Consider the following 16,946-nt stretch of genomic DNA (forward strand, 5'->3'; position numbering starts at 1 on the left):
ATAGAGAGTCTGGAGGAGCCAGAAAGACAGATAGAGAGATGCACAGGAAGGAGGAGGGAGGGACTTGGAGTTTGGTGATCTTTTTGGTTTGGGACAGCTGGAGAGATGCTTCTCTTGCTGGGTCTCCAGCCAAAAAAAAAGTTCAGCTGGTTGCTCCTCAGCCTCTCTGAGCTAGCAGGTTTTTACCCCAACATCTGACTCCCCAGCCTTTATTGGTAAATAGAACGAAAGAGACTTAGTTAAAAACTATAATTGGTGGCAGTTGAGGAACACCGACTATGGGGGTAGGGGATGGGGGGAATGAAGATGGTAGTTAAAATATCAGTAGATTCGGGGGTAGTCACTAAGCTGATGGAAAAAACAACACACACCCACCTCTCTCGTGCACGCATGCAGTGTGGCCCAGACTAGCCTTGACTTTGTGACCCTCCTGCCTCTATATTCCAATCAAGAGATTATGGGCATGTGTCACACCAGGCTTACACTATTTCTTGTGTCCAACAAGACTCCCTGAATGAAAGCTTTACAACCTCCCTTTGTTCAAGGACTGGTGTCAGTATTTCCTGTCTCAACACCATCCTGACTTGCCATATACAATAACTTAGTTCTGTCTTTTCCTGAAAGCAGCAGCCTTCCAGAACCTTACCATCCAACGTTCACTTCAATGTGAGCATCCAAGATGGCAACCACATCAGCTGTAGCAGCTTCCAGGCCAGTGTTGCGGGCTTGAGCAAGACCTCTTCTCTTTGTGTGCCTTATAAGTTTCAGTAGGACTGGAAAGCTCTGGTTGTAAAGCATAATCGCCTCATCCAATCTTCCCTTCAGTTCTCCTACCAACCAGACACATAGAGACACTGAGTGAAAAAAACGAATGTGATGTGGAAATTATACATTGTCCTGTAATAGCGTGTGGGGGATGCTACTGTAAGGTGAGCAACTCCAGAGCCTTGGCTGAGGATGTAGATAACATTTGCCGAGCATTTTCCCTCCAGACAATTACCATTCCTCATTTCCTTTCCCTGCCCTTGAATCTCCCTGCTTAGGAGATGTGAAACACTGGTCAAAAGTACATCTTACATACCCAGAAACTCGTAGGCAAAGAAACAGGGCAGGTACTTAAAGTTGTAGCACTTGTGGACAGTTTGCAGAGACAACCTGGGGAACCACCACAGCTTAACTGCAAGGCTTCCTAGAGAACCCGAATAAGCAGCTTTGCTTTGTTTTAGACATCCCTGTCTGTTCTGATTACGTCACAATGGGTACAAATGCTCAGACTGATCTATGCCAGCATCTAGCTGAATCTAGCTGAGGAGTTTATTCTCAATATTATGCAAGCAAGACTCACTCTTCGCAGACTGTTTACAGTGGTTTTTTTCCTTCCCCCATCCCCTCTCTTTCTGTAAAGCCTGTCTCTGCCTTTGTTAACTCAGGCTACCAGTTGCCTTCTTTGCATATTTGAAAGCAGCTTCAGCTTTTATGCAAATCACTCAGTAGTATGCAAAATAGCTAATCAAATGACCCAGTTATCCACTGGTGACATACTTTTTTTGGCTTAGTTGGTTTTTGAGACAATCTTACTCTGTAATCTAGACTAGCCTCAGACTCAAAGTAATACTCCTTCCTTAGCCTCCTAAGGGCTGGTACTACAGGCATCACTGATAATATTAATTCATGTAATCATTTATAGAACCCTGTGAATGATAGCACTAACATATTCCCACTTTACAGATGAAGGGAAACTTAGGCATGGGAAGAGAAGAAACTTTCCAAATCACACATCCATTTAGTGGCACAGCTGTGCTGTCTTTAACCACACACTGGCTCAAGAACCACGTGCACAGTTGCCTGATTTCATTAAGCTCCCCACCCCCACCACCAGCACCTCCTCTCTCCTTACATCCAAGGGATGGAATTCTTGTTGGTTCCTCTCTCAAAAGATGAATATATTTGTGAAGTCTCGGGTAGCCAGCTCCTAAAATCAACACTTACATGGCTATGGCACTAAAATCAGCCTGGTCTTAGTTTTCATTTATCTTTTCTTTCTTTATTTGCCTATTTATTCTGTAGTGGGGTTGCACACACACCACCGCACACATGTGGGAGACAGGGAACATCCCACAAAACCAGTTCATTCCTTCTACTGTGTAGTTCCTGGGGAATTAAGTCAGGTTATCCAGTCTGGAAGCAAGCCACTTTGTCTGCTGAGCCGTCTTGCAGGCTCTGGCCCCATTTTGTAACATTCCTGCTACACGTGCACAGTGGCATGTGCATGCCCATACCCCCTCACACCATAACAATAAATAGGATAAGTTAACAAAAATGTAATTTGATTCCAGGCCCAAGAGAGAATGATGTGTCCCATGATGGTGGCAGTTAGGATAACAGGAAGCTTTGTCTGGTTTTTCTTCATGAATCTGCCTTCCTAAGTGATCTTGTTTGTACTCTCAATGCTACTGTCCCACTACAGAAAGTCTTGAATTAAGTCTTATCTTCCCACCATGGAGCATGGGATTATAGAATTGTTGTATTCGTGGAAAGAGGGTGGATCTTTTGAGGTCTTCCTTCTCGACCCCTGCATCAGTTCCAGGAAGAAGCTGAATCCCAGAGATAGTGAGAGGTTTTGTCTAAGGTCACCTCAGACAGCACCAAGTGGGTCCTGGCCTTCAGCTGTCCAGGATACATGTCTAGATCTCCTTTTTCTTACCATCAGAACCAGACTACAAGTTGGTACCCATCTCCATGACCAGAAACGAATGAAACTAGTTCTCATTCATGATTTCCAGTGAAATTCTGCTCTATCAATTTTATCTTCTCCCTTCTCATTGAATTAATTACACTGGTAGAATGGGGATCTGTGTAAATGAAGAGTAGTATTTTTTCAGAGGCCGAGTTTTTCAGCCTCACCTCCTCTCTTTCTCTCCTTGCAATGACCTTCAGACTCGATAATTCTTCTCATCTCTCTCATCCTTAAAGATGCCCAGTGAGAGAACAAATGTCTACTACTTCCTAAGGCCACACGGTTTGAAAATCCTTCCTTATCATTAGCCCAAATCTCTGATTCTATAATTTCATTCTAGTTTCTTTTTATTCAATGTCCAAAAGTGGTAGAACTAAGAAAAATCATGTTAGCTATCCTTCTTAAGATGGTTCTGATAAACAACCACATTTTGCACACAAAGAGAGCAAATCATGGAGATGCTACAATTCTTAAGGGTCTATCTCTTAGGGGAGGGAGCCAGGGTTATAAATTTAGAAGGCAAAGACTCAGATGCACTGCAGTAGCAAAACTGGAGAGAAAGGACAGGGCAGCAACACAACCTAAGCTACACACCTTCATGGCTGCCTAAGATGTAGGAAACCAGACTTTATCCGCAGTATTGCATGAACTCAATATAGTGGCATATGTCTGTCATCCCAGCACTTGAGAGGGAAAACAGTGTAACCAACGTCACCCTTGACTGTGTAGTGAGCTTTAGACCAACCTAAGTTACATGAAGCCATGTCTAAAAAGAAAAAAAGAAAGAAAGAAGGAAGGAAGGAAGAAAGAGAAAAAGAAAGTCTACAATCTGCCTCTTCCCCATGTATCCTACTTAGGTAGGCTAGACCTGGGGCTGGGTGGCCAGGTGACAAAATTTGCTGCCACTGAGCTTTCTCTCCTCCAGGATTCCTTACCTGATAAATTTGGTTCTTGTGGTATAAGGGGAGGTTATGAATCCCTTCTTGGGGTCTGAGGGCCTGCTTGGGGTCTCATGCACCTCAACCCTCAGGTCTCCACCATGGTGTACACTTAGGGCATAGGTAATTTTGGAGTCACATGGTTCTGCGCCCGACTCCAAATCCACACTGGCAGGCCACACGGTTGTGACACCCTGTGTTTTTCCTGTGTCTTACTTGTGCATTTGAGATGATGAACTGTACTCCTGGCATCGTGAAATTTAAATGTGTCCAGCACACAGAGACCCTCCCCAAATTATCCTTTACTTTCCCCTCTGGGAGACGCTCACCATGTCCCAAACGTCCAAGGGACAACCTCTTTCCTGCCAAGCTCAGATGACCAATGGTAATCGTGCTTGCTTATCCTTCCCTCAGGCTCCTCACCATGGGAGCTAAAGTCATCCACCAGGATGATCTCCTTCAGCAACCGAGGAGGGGTCTGGTTGATGATGCTGGTGATAGCTCTCTGGATGACGGACAGAGCTTCATTCAGGAAGATGAGGATGACACTGAGGGATGGGAGCTGAGCAGGATATGTCTTCTGAAGACACCTGTAAGACATCATTCTTTGTAACACAGTATTCTTTAATTATTTAAACATGCTGTCCAGTCTTCCTCTTCAGTGTCTATGATATTCTATTTATCAACTCACTAAACCTCAAACTGAACGGGTGAAGGAAAATCTCAAGTCTTTGTCCAAGAAGCTAAAAGGTTTTTGTTTTTTTTTTGTTTTATCTATTTGTCCAAAATTTTTCTGCTTACACGGAGGCAACACATCTCCTTTACGTTCATCTACAGACATGTTGTCCAGCAGATGCCTAGAATTCAGTCATCTGTGCAACTATGACTTTGTATCTATTGACCAAGCCCTCATTTTAAAAACATAATTATCGCCGGGCGGTGGTGGCGTGCGCCTTTAATCCCAGCACTCGGGAGGCAGAGGCAGGCGGATCTCTGTGAGTTCGAGGCCAGCCTGGGCTACCAAGTGAGTTCCAGGAAAGGTGCAAAGCTACACAGAGAAACCCTGTCTTGAAAAACCAAAAAAAAAAAAAAAAACAAACATAATTATTGAGAAATAATTTACATGCAATAGAATTCACCTGTTTAAAAGCACGTAGTCCCCTAACTTTGTCAGTCACAGAGTGGAGTAATGGTTAGCATTAATTTTAGGGGAGAGGGGATGTATGTGTAGGTCAGAGGTCAATGTCAAGTGCCTTCCTCAATTGCTTTCAACCTTATTTTGTTAGTATGGAAATTCTCACTAAACATGAATCTTTACAAGCTGGATGGCCATGGAAATTCCATCTACACCCACCTGCTGCCAGCACTGGGTAACATGTGCTAGAGCTCTGAGCCCAGGGCTCTGAACCCGGACTTTGTGAAGCAAGCACTTCACTCACCACGCCATCTCCCCAGCCTCTCATTTTAGAAAGTTTTATCATGTATAAAGAAAGCCTACAATATTAGCAGCTATTTGCTATTTCTCCCCAACCCACCTGTCCATGTCCCCTCAGCCATAGGCATACACTGATTGAATTTCTGTTTTTATAGACTTACCTGCCCTGGCGCTTTCGTGTAAGTAAAAACAAGTTATGTGTTCTCCTGAGCATAACATTGTCATCAGTGCTGCAGCAGGTACCAATAGCTTTCCTATTGTGGTCAATAACATTGCATTGAAGAGATCTAGCATATACTGCTTATCCATTTGCCAGAACATAGATATCAAAGATATTCAGGGTATTTTTGCTTTGGGGGCAATTATGAACAGTAATTAGAGGAACATTCTTAAGCAAGCTTCTTTTTTAAATTATTTATTTGTATTTTATGTGTATGGATGTTTGCCTACATATATGTATGTGCACCATATGCACGTAGTACCCGTGGAGGCCAGAAGATGGCATCAGATCCTCTGGAAATGGAGTTACAAACGAGCCTCAGTATAGGTCTGAGAACAAAACCTGGGTCCTTTGCAAGAGCAACATGTACTCTTTACTGCTGAGCCATCTGTCCAGCCCTTGAACAAGCTTCTTTACTAGCATACTTTCATTTCTTTTATATAAAATGATATGCCACATGAAAGTGTTTCAGTCTATGACAGACCACATATACAGACATGATTCCTATAACATTATGTTGCCCAATGATGTCTCGGCTGTCTTAGTTGTGTAAACACACTCTATAATGTTTGTACTATGGCAAAAATGACTTAATGTCACATTCCCCCAAACTCAGCCTATCATTAGGTGATACACGACTTTAATTAGAATCTCCAAAGCAAATTGGGAATGTGGAAGAAGTTGGAGGGGTGAGTATAAAGATTTTAAAGGCACAATCTAAAGGAATTATGACATATGACTTCTCTTTTGAAGCCTGACATCCTAGAATTGACCTGGACCAGAGTGGCTTACTGTTGACACTATTCGGAAGCTGGGATAATGGCCTGAGTGAAAGCAGGCTTCAGTTTCACTTGGATGGATCTGTGTGCAGGCTGAGGAATGGCTGTCAGTCTTTCTCATGCTCATCTGATTCTTCGTGTGGGTCCAGCCCAGTGCTAGCACACAGGTAGGGTTAGTCCACAGGCGGGAGTGTGACCCCAGGAGGCTCTTTTTGGCTGTGTCTTCCCAGCTTCTGTTAGATTTCTGAATGTTCCACCCTCACGCAGGTCACTATAACACGAGCTGTGAGCTTCCTCTTAAATATTCTCCAAGAATGCATGGTTAGCGGGGAGTGTGGCGCACACTTTTAATCCCAGCCCTAGGGAAGCAAAGTCAAGTGGCTCTCTGTCAGTTCCAGGACAGAGCTACATAGTGAGACCCCAACTTAAAAACTGTTCCAAATAAGGCCAGTCCCTTAAAAAGAGCAGGGAAGGTTTTCACCCCGAATTTCATCCTGGACAGAGCTTCTGCATTGGTCCTCAGGGGCTAAGGGTACAGATATCAGCTCACTTGCCCTGAGCCAGTGGTCTGCTGTTCTGCAGGCAGACACAAAGCACAGGAAGGTTGGTAGGAAGGAGGCAGCAGCCCCTGGGTTTCCTGACTACAGCATTCTAATATAGCGCTTCCTCTGTGTAAGCGAACTGGGGAAGGGACAGCTAGAACCAGCACTCTTGGTCTGAGGCAAGTGGAGTTGACACTCTACTGTCAGAAACCCTACCGTGAGGTGGAGGGTGTCAGTAGATAGAGGATGAGGTGGAGCTGAGGAGGGTGGGAGTCCAGGGTGGCTTCAGCCACCTCCATAGGTAGAGGACTTGCATCTCAGTGATGGGGAGGGGGAAGGTGTGAAGTGTTTTTAGTTGGCTTGCCCTTCCCAGGGATGAAACTATAGCCCTGTGGGAAACGCGGTGGCAAGGGCCCCCTTGACCACTCCTACCCCAAGTAGAGAACTTGGTATAGAAGAATATCACTCTCCAGAACTGGGGGTGCGGTAGAGGGAGCAAGCAATGGCTCATATGCCACAGACTCCTACTGAGCCTTGTTGAGATTTAGAAAATGTCCTTGCCAGGATGATTCTCCATTTGCTGTATCTCCTTGAGATGATTTCTGAAAATGTTGCCTGGTGTATATCGTTTTCTCCAGTCAGAGGGTTGTTTTGTTAGAGGGGAAAGATGTTTTAGCATTCTGGCACTCTGGAAGGAAATCTCAATCCACACTTAAAAGAAAAACAAAAGTGGTTGTCGGTTTCTTTTTAAGTAGCCACATTCGCGGAGCCTCTGATTATGTTAAGAACTTTTCTCACTGGTGTGACCAAGTGGGGGCAGCTTACGGGAAGGAGGTTCTAGAGGGTGCAGTCCATCGTGGCAGGGAAGGCCTGACAGCAGGGACAAGTGACTGGGACCCCCACATGCACAGATCAGGAAGCGGGGGCTACCGGTACTGCTGGCTTCCTCTCCCTGTTTACTCAGTCCTGGAAACCAGCTCAGGGAGGGAGAGAGGGAGGGAGGGATGGAGGGACAGAGGGAGGAGAGGAGGGAAAGAGAGACGGAGGAAAGGAGGGAGGGAGGGAGGGAAGGAGGGAGGGAGGGAGGGAGGGAGGGAGGGAGGGAAGGAGGGACAGAGGGAGGAGAGGAGGGAAAGAGAGACGGAAGAAAGGAGGGAGGGAGGGAGGGAGGGAGGGAGGGAAGGAGGGAGGAAGGAAAGGAAGGAGGGAGGGAGGGAGGGAGGGAAGTTGCAATTCACTAACAAAAAAAAAAAGTGTCCAAACAGACACTTCTGAAAGAAAAAAAGACACACAAATGGATAAGCACATAAAAAGATGTTCATAATTAGGCATCAAAAAATTTAAATTAATTAATTAAAACACAATGAGATCCCATCTTACAACCAACAAAGTAACTGGTCAAACACACACACACACACACACACACACACACACACACTGGAGACTATTCAGACAAATTAAGACTCTTGGAGCTGGGGTTGCACTTCAGAGGTGTCATACTTGCTTATATTCACAAGACCCTGGGTTCAACCACAGCACCAGACCTGGCTTCTGCCAGGCAGGGTGGTCCATCCCTGTGACCCCAGCACATCCCCGTGATCCCAGCACATGGGAGGCAGAGATCTATGTAGCCCAGAACTCAAACTTCTTGAATTCCTGATCCCCCCTCAAAAAAAAAAAAAAAAAAAAAAAAAAAAAAACAAGCAACACAAAAATTGCTCAGCACTGCTGGACAGAACATAAACTAATTATTCGGCCTCTTAGGAAATAAGTCAGGTAGACTCTCCCAAGGTTAAATACAGGGTTCCACATGTCCCAGCAACTCCACTACAGGCATCCACAAAATGAAGATGTTTGTTTGTTCTCATACAAACTTGCACATGAAACAACCTTTCTTTGAGAAGCCCACACCCACATTTCTGGTATGTTTCACTTCCTTCTGAGCACCTCTCTCTCCCTTCACTTTTGTGGTTATCTATTAGCATGTCTGTATCAAACCCCAACTCAGCTTCATTAAAAAAGCAAAACACAACAATATCATTCACAGTTGCCCAGAGCTGGAAACAATGGAATGGTCATTAGCTAATGACTAAAAGCAAAATGCCACATATCAATATAAAGGGGAAGTATTGGTGCATGCTATTAGCTATTACATGGGTGGTAATTCAGACATACTATAAAAAATGAAAACACACACACACACACACACACACACACACACACACACACACACACACACACGGAAGCTTGTAAATGGTAATATGTACCATGAAGAGCACAGGGTTTCTTTATAAGATGATCAAAATGTTTTAAGACTGTGTGGCTCATGCACAACTCTGAACATATTAAGAACCATTGCTGGACACAGTGACTCATACCTGTAATACTAGCATGCTAATGGTAAGGGGATCTCCAAAAGTCGGCGATCAGCCTTGACTATATAATGAGATCTGTTTCAGTCAATTTATTAATTGGAATAGAAACCATTCATTTTTGTTTCTTTGTTTTGTTTTTTGTTTTTCAAGACAGGGTTTCTCCAAAGCTACACAGAAGCCATTCATCTTTACCTGTCACCAAAGCTGTGCCAGGAGTGATGGTAGACACCTGTCATCCCAGCACACAGAGGGCTGAGAAGATCAGGAGGTCAAAGGCATCCTCAGCCACATAGAATCTGCGTTCAGCCTGGGCTACATAAGATCATGTCTCAAAAAAACAAAAAGCTTGAGTGGTTTTTGTTTATTTGTTTTGGTGTGTGTGTGTGTGTGTGTGTGTGTGTGTGTGTGTGTGTGTGTGTGTGTGTGTGTGTAATGGAAGTGCGTGTGTATGAGGGGAGGGCAGAAAGAGCTAGAGCAATGGAGAGGGAAACTGGGAGGACGGCTTCACCCAGGAAGGAAACTATGAGATTCAGTGAGGAACAGGATCCAAACAGAGAACTGAGGAAAAGCCAGAGCAGGAAGCTGAGTGAGGGGGGACTGAGTCAAGCCCTCATTCCACTCTAGGGTTTGGGGAGAGGATCAGCCCCACTACGTGGGATCTCTTCCTGCATGCCCTCTCCCTCTCTCCAGGGAGCTAGAGCATTTGAATTAGTCCATTATCTTCTCTGATACGCCATCATAAAGTGAAATAAAAACAAGAACCCAGCTAGGCACGGTGGGAGGGCACACTGTCTTCGAAGCACTCAGAAGGCTGAGGCAAGAGGGTTTCTAGTTTGAGGCCAGCCCTGGCGACATGCTAAGAACTTTCCTCAAAACAACAAAACTAAACTAAATACGGCAAGAGAAAGGTCTGCCCATCCCCTTCCCCACAGTTGTCTGCTCCCCTCACCCATCTTTCTACCCCTTTACCGGCACGGCTCCCGACGTTCATCACCAAACTACACTGAGGTCTGGCAAAGCCACCCCTGGTCCAGATCACCTGGCATGGCGGGTGTCAGGGATGCTTCTGTTAAAAGGCAACTGGTTGCTGAGGAACGCGTTGTAACCGAATTTCAGGAACAAGTAATGAGCCTCTTTCTGACGAGCCTGGGAGAGTCCCTTCCCCCATTGCGGGAAGAATTTCTTGGGTGCCAACCTGGCTTTCACTCCTTTCCAACCAGGGTGGAATTCAGCATTTCCCTGTCTCACATGGCTTTGTTGCTTCATAGTCGATTTCAGACTTTTTCCTGAAAATAAAGAGGATGGGAGTGGTGTGAAACCATTTCAGCCAATCCTTAGAAAGCTGGACACTGCTTTCCAACCTAACTTCCTCTGGACCGTCTTCTCTCTGCTACAGCTTGCACCTCAAATGTTCCTGCAAGAGACTCGTAGTCTGAGGCTTGGTCCTCTTCCCCAGTGCCATGAGGAGGGTAGAGACCTTAAGAGATAGGCCTAGTTAAGAGTCTTCCAGTCATGTGGGGCTGCCCTTCAAAGGGGACACCAGAGACCTGGCCAGTGTTTTCTTTGCTTCTCACTTCCATGCAGCAATCTGCTTCCTCCATGGCACCATGCCATGGTGGCTGCTTTCTCTCAGGCTCAAAGCAACCGGGCCAACCAGCATTGCCGATCAACCATGCGCTAGACTTTCCAAAGTGTTGAACACATGGAAACCTTTTCTTTTTATAAGTGGATCGATCGGCTCAGGAATCTGTTACACTATAGGAAGCTGACTGGAAGATTCTCCAAATGTTAGACCTTACAAACTCTTGTCCCAGAGAAGATATTGGTAAAGAGTCCTTGTCAGAGCTGTGCAAGGCTGCTCTAGCAAGACATAGCTCTCTCTTCAGCACCATCAAAACCCACCCACACCTCACCCTAGGGCTCCTTTAGGAGCTGACTTTGATCTCAGAAATAATTTATAGTAAGATAGCATTTCTCAGAATGAGACCTAAGAGTCACAAAAGAAATGTCAGCTATGCATTTTCTTGTGTGTGTGTGTGTGTGTGTGTGTGTGTGTGTGTGTGTGTGTGTGTTAACATAGATGTCCCCCAAATCTACCAAATCAGAGTCTCAGGGCCAGGCGAATGTACAGACAGAAGAAGATACTAGAATCTTCATTTACTTTGCAAATATCACACTATTAGTGGCTAGCAAAGACATTTTAGAGTGTCACACTGGCCACCCATCCCGTCACATCTCACACGGTTGATAGACCAGGAACTTCTAAGCTATGGACAAATCAGGCCTACATTTCAGTTTGTTTGATTACAAGATTGTCTTCAGGTGCTCACAAAAAATGCAGGATCCCAGGCCTTCCCTAGACACACTGATCCCCTGGGTCTGGGATAGAGTATGGAAGCTGTTTAACGAGTTTAGCTTGGTTTGTTTTCCACAGTTGCTCCCGATGGAGCTAATAGCCACATTCATTTGAGAATCATGATCTTAACTCAAAATAATGACCAGATGGTGATGGATACAGGTAGAGGAATCCCATGCAGAGGAGGCCTAAATGGTCCAGTCAACCAATCGTAGCAATGATGCTTCCCATTCAGAAAGTAGCCTGCAGACGTCACTGCTTCCCTCGACCCCATTAACTTCCCCTTGACAACCCTGTGAGATTGATTTATGCTGCAAAATGGAGTCTTAACATAGGCACTTTGAAGACTCTCAAACTGAATCAAGAGAGAGAGAGAGACAGATAGACAGACCTTCTGGCATTAGACCCCACAATAGTGATGAAGGCTTCCCACCACAGAACCACGTGCCCTTCCTCCAGCCCACTTTAAACTCCAACCAGACTGAGAGGACCCCTTTACCCCATCCAGAATCTCCTTGCATGTTAGACCAAGGTATAGTTCTTCTGGATGATTGCAGACCAGGCTTACCAGCCTGGCAAGGGACCACCCCACTGCATGGCTTCTCCGAGACACAAGTCCATCCCATGCACAGCACGTGGCTTGTTGAGCAGAACGTGTGTTTGAGTCCAGAAGCATGAACAGCCCTCCAAGATGGACGTAAGAAAGGCTACAACTGGGAGGCAAATGTGTGCAGGGGATGAGATAAGATTGGTATGGTGATATTGTCCCCCAATATATTGTGGACAGAACAGCCACTAGACAGACATAGAGACCAGAAAATGGTGGCACACACACCTTTAATCCTAGCATTCAAGAGACAGAGATCCATCTGGATCTCTGTGAGTTCAAAGCCACACTGGAAACATCCAGGCATGGTGACACATGCCTTTAATCCCAGGAAGTGATGACAGGAAGCAGAAAGGTATATAAGGTGTGAGGACCAGGAACTAGAGCTCTTTTTAAGCTTTTAACTTTTAGCAGCAGTTCAGCTGAGATCCATTCGGGTGAGGACTCAGAGGCTTCCAGTTTGAGGAAACAGGATCAGCTGAGGAACTGGCAAGGTGAGGTTGGCTGTGGCTTGTTCTGTTTCTCTGACCTTTCAGCATTCGCCCCAATACAGATTGGCCAAAGGAGAAGGAAGAAAGATTAAGAGAGGTGCTCAAGATAAAAGGGGAATGAGAAAAGCAAACCTGGGGAGAAAATAGTGTTTGGTCTTTCAAAGGAGACTATGCAAACGTCCCGGATATTTGCTCAGGTGGGAAAGAAAAGTGAGAGCTTGGTGCAGAGTATTGCACTCGAATTTCACTATTATTCATACTGTTCTGTACCAAGCATGTGCTCATACAATGCTGCAGAGCATTCCACTCGAATTCCACTATTATTCATACTGGTTTTTATGTAGCAAGAATTCTAATTGGTCTTGATAATAAAAACCTGGAGCCAGATAATGGGGGGAAATTCTGAAAGATCAGAGAGGCAAAGAAACAAGCCACAGACACTGATATCTGGCTACAGGTTTTCAAGACCAATTAGGATTCAAGCTACAGTTTTATACCAAGCATATGCTCACACAATGGTGCTTGTTTCCCCTGGCCCCAAAACCTGTCTCTGAATCTTTTTATTTGGTTAATGTATGTGTGTGTCTTTGAGAACACACATGTGCCACCCTTCTCCTTCACTCTGAATGATGATAAATGCTCATGTCTCAATTTATTTATTTGCTTGTTTGTGTGTTTATAGGGAAAGCCTCCTGTAGCCCTGGATGATCTCCACCACTAACCCATTCTTGTCTGGGCTCCAGTCCCATCGTGTAATGGTGATATGACAAGTTGTTAAAATTGTGTGAAATCTTTCCCAAGTTCCCTCCCTGGCTGACACTTTTTCCAACTCCCAGCATGAGATTCCTGGGGAAATTCCCTTCCCTTTGGAGTCCATTGTTCCAACAGTGTGATTGTCAGACTGAAGACTTGGCCTCTCCCTTGATTTTTCCCTCCATGCCCTTTTTTCTTAAGTTCCTAAAGTTCCGTCAGCCTGCACACCCTAAGATTTCCCCTCCCAGTGTAGAACTTACTTGAGTGGTGCACATCCTTCTTCAGGTGCAAGGGTCTCTGGGCCACAGCAGCCCCCTCCTTGTGAAGGCTGCCCACAACCAAACTCTTTATGGTCCCCTTGGTGTAAAACACCACCAGCAAAATGTTGGCTGCTACCAGAATGAGCACAGCACAGAGGACCTTGGAGCAGCTCCTCCGCCAGAGCCTCATCATGAGCCTGGGGAGCCTTGCTCCCTTCGGGCAGAGCCTATGAAAACCAGGAGCAGAGCCCACCGGACAGGCTGTGTGTCTCAGGTGGGTGGTAGCCTCGCAAATGGCACTCTATCTGCTAAGCCTGATGTTCTCTGGCTGGGAAAGCTGTCACAAGCTGCCTGCCTTGTCTCTAAAGAGTGTCAGGCATGGGCAATGGACCAGGACAGCCACCCAACAATCACAAGATCACCTGGACGCACTTGGCATCACCTCAGAAGTCAGGGACATGCCTGTGGCTCCTGTAACTACCTCAGACTTCCCAGGGGAAAACCTTTCTTCCACTGGATTTTGGAGTTCTGCCTATCATGTGCAAGGATTAGGTAGTGAGCCATAATGTCTGGTTAATGTTTTGTTCATCACCGTCTCTTCCTGTGGAATGACAAGTAAGGGCTGGTCTAGGGTGTGGGAAGCCCAGAAGAGAAGGAGGATGTGAAAGGAACTGTTGCGTGAATCCAATTGGTCTTATAATAAAAACTCAGAGCCAGATATTGGGGTAAATGCTGAAAGATCAGAGGAAACAAGCCACAGCCACTTCTCACTTCACCAACTCCTCAGCCAAAAGGGGAAGATCCTGTCTCCACAAATCCTCAGACTGAATGCCCCTGAGTCCTCAGCCTAAAGGACTGAGTTCCTGTCTCCTCCCGCCTTGTAGGCCTCTCTCTGCCCAGCCATATCACTTCCTGTCTCCACCTCCCTGGTGCTGGGATTGAAGGCGTGTGTGCTTCCCAAACACTGGGAGCAAAAGCATGAGATCCCAAGTGCTGGGATTAAAGGTGTGTGTCACCACTGCCTGGCCTCTATGTTTAATCTAGTGGCTGGCTTTGCCCTCTGATCCTCAGGCAAACTTTATTTGTTAGAGTACAAACAAAATATCCCCACAAGAAACCCACGAAGCAGCGAGAGCCACAATGGCTGCCTGTTCCTACGCCACTTCAGGTCAATGAACACAGCAGGTGTACAATGAACGCATCTTCAGCTCATTTCAGGAGAAGCTTCAGTCCCTGATGGATCCCCAGGCGGCTCCTGTAAGCAGGTGCAGTGAGCTGAAGGTGGCCCTGGGGTGAGCCTCAGGGAAAGATCCTGCTTCAGTGTGTACGTCCTCCGTTCAACCCTGGAGTCTGGAGTTCTCCTCCACTTCAGTTCTTTAACTCCTTCGCCTCCACACCCCACACTTCCCCATGTTTTAGACAACTCACCCAATTATCACTATAAATTCACCATCTAAAACTGTCCTCCAGGTCAAAAGTATAAAATCCTCAGCCTGGTGTTGGTCCCCTGCACACTCTGTTCGCCATCGACGGGAAGGAAGCATGTCCACTTCCCACTTGCAAGTTCCAGTCGAACAAATCAAAAACGCATAACCCCCCCTCTCATTTCTTGGATGGGCTGAGGTGGGCACATTGCTATTTCTTCCTAATCACTAAGGGCAACTAAACACTGGGTACAGCCAAGCACAAGAAGAGGAAGAGGAAAAGGGTGGGGGGTGGGGGGGGAGGAAGAGGGAGGAGCCGAGAATCCCATATCTGTGGGAGCCCGTTTTCAGGTTCCTCGTGGCTTTACCCAGCAGGTCCTCATAGAGAGGCTGATTAGGACCACGGGCCTGAGTGCAGGTGTCTGAGATGGTCTGCACTTGGCTGTGCTGGGGGAGGAGGTCTTTTGCTCCACCCCTTGGCATCTCTATAAATACCCTGGGGCAGAGACAGTCGGGGCCCATTGGAATAGGTTCCAGGCTCTCTGGAGGCTATCCTTTATTTTCTATCTGTTTATCTCCACAATCTAAATCCTTCTATCTAATATTTCCTGCTGCTCGAACTCAAGAAAACTCTTGAGAGAGAGCTGTGGGGTTGGTGGGTAAACGCCCTGCACATATCCAGCAAAAATATCTCCAGGAATGAAGGGGAAATCAAGACAAGAAAAGCCATCACCTTGAAAAAAGGATAAATACAAAGGTTTCCCCAAATGATGCAACAAGGAAAGAAGGAATCTATGAACAGCAGAGGGGAAAAGGGACAAGCAGGAACTGAAAACGTGAGCCAATAAAAGCACTTCCCTTCTGCTGCTTGAGTGTTCTGAGTTTGATGTACTTGTGAGTTGGAGACAGGCCAATGAGATGTTCAAGGTCATCTTTAGCTACATAGTGAGTTCAAGGCCTGCCTGGGCTAGGTGAGGCCATGCCTTAAGAAAACAACAAACAAACAAACAAACAAACAATAAATAAATATTTTAAAATAAGTATGTCAGATATAGGGAGCGGAAATATCACATTGTCTGATGTGGCTCTCAAAGGATGCGAATGAACTATTCAGGGCAATTAAACATGGGTTGGTTAGATTGACTTATAGGGTTTCTACTTGTGAATTGGCAAACTGAAGAAGCTAGTAGTCAGTCATCGATGAGTTGTATGCATATGCTGTTGACAGATTCATGAAGTATCTTGATTGCAGGGTTGGTCACTGGAATCTGTAGGTGATAAAATGGCATACACACACACACACACACACACACACACACACACACACACACACTGCAGAAAACAGGGTAATAGGAGACTAAAATATGTCACATTATCTTTGCAAAATTTTGTGATCCTCTCTATATCTCAAATTTTAAAAATTATTTCAGAAAGCAAGATCTGTCCTCTGCACAAACTGACCACTGAATCATGTAAGAATATAATTTTCTAAAATTACAAACCCTTTACTAAAAATACACAACCAAACATATGCTGATTACCTCTGGAGGTGGTGGGTGCTGGCAAGCTGAGGAATGGAGGTAGGAAAGAGAATGGCATTCACAGGACAATATGATCATTTTTTATCTTGTGCATGAATTATATATGAATAACAAAAAGAACTGATAAAAATTACTTAGAGCAGGAATTGCTTGTGGCCTCTGCAGTAGTTCAAGTTCACCTGGCTAGAACGATAAGCACATGTTTCTTTCTCTCGTTCTTTTTTTTAATTAAGAAAATTTTTGCATTCATTTTACACACCAATCAGAGATTCCCCTCTTCTCTCCTCCCCCCCAGCCTCCCCCTTCCAATCCATCCCCCACTACCCCCCCCCACAAGAAGGCAAGGCCTCCCATGGGGAGGCACATCCAGTAGAGGCAAGTCCAAGCCCTTCCCCCTGCCTCAAGGCTGCAGGAGGTGTCCCATCATAGGTAGTGGGCTCCAAAAAGCCCACTCATGCACCAGGGATGGATTTTGATCCTACCATTAG

The 16,946-nt window shown here is 45.6% G+C and overlaps 1 protein-coding gene across 1 annotated transcript in view; it reads right to left on the bottom strand.

The window, feature by feature from the left end:
* Positions 1–16,726, bottom strand: part of Galnt8 (polypeptide N-acetylgalactosaminyltransferase 8) — a 37,379-nt gene extending 20,653 nt beyond the window's left edge. The window contains exons 1-4 of the mRNA XM_052721576.1: positions 13,443–16,726; positions 10,066–10,351; positions 4,099–4,265; positions 647–830 (exon numbers count right to left, since the gene is read on the bottom strand). Coding sequence (XP_052577536.1) covers positions 647–830; positions 4,099–4,265; positions 10,066–10,351; positions 13,443–13,686 — 881 coding nt within the window. The 5' untranslated portion in view covers positions 13,687–16,726. The remainder of the gene's footprint in view (positions 1–646; positions 831–4,098; positions 4,266–10,065; positions 10,352–13,442) is intronic.
* Between the last annotated feature and the right edge of the window lie 220 nt (positions 16,727–16,946).

The sequence above is a fragment of the Peromyscus californicus genome, unplaced genomic scaffold (genome assembly GCF_007827085.1).
Source record: "Peromyscus californicus insignis strain IS unplaced genomic scaffold, ASM782708v3 Scaffold_6__1_contigs__length_162567912, whole genome shotgun sequence".
NCBI lineage: Eukaryota > Metazoa > Chordata > Mammalia > Rodentia > Cricetidae > Peromyscus > Peromyscus californicus.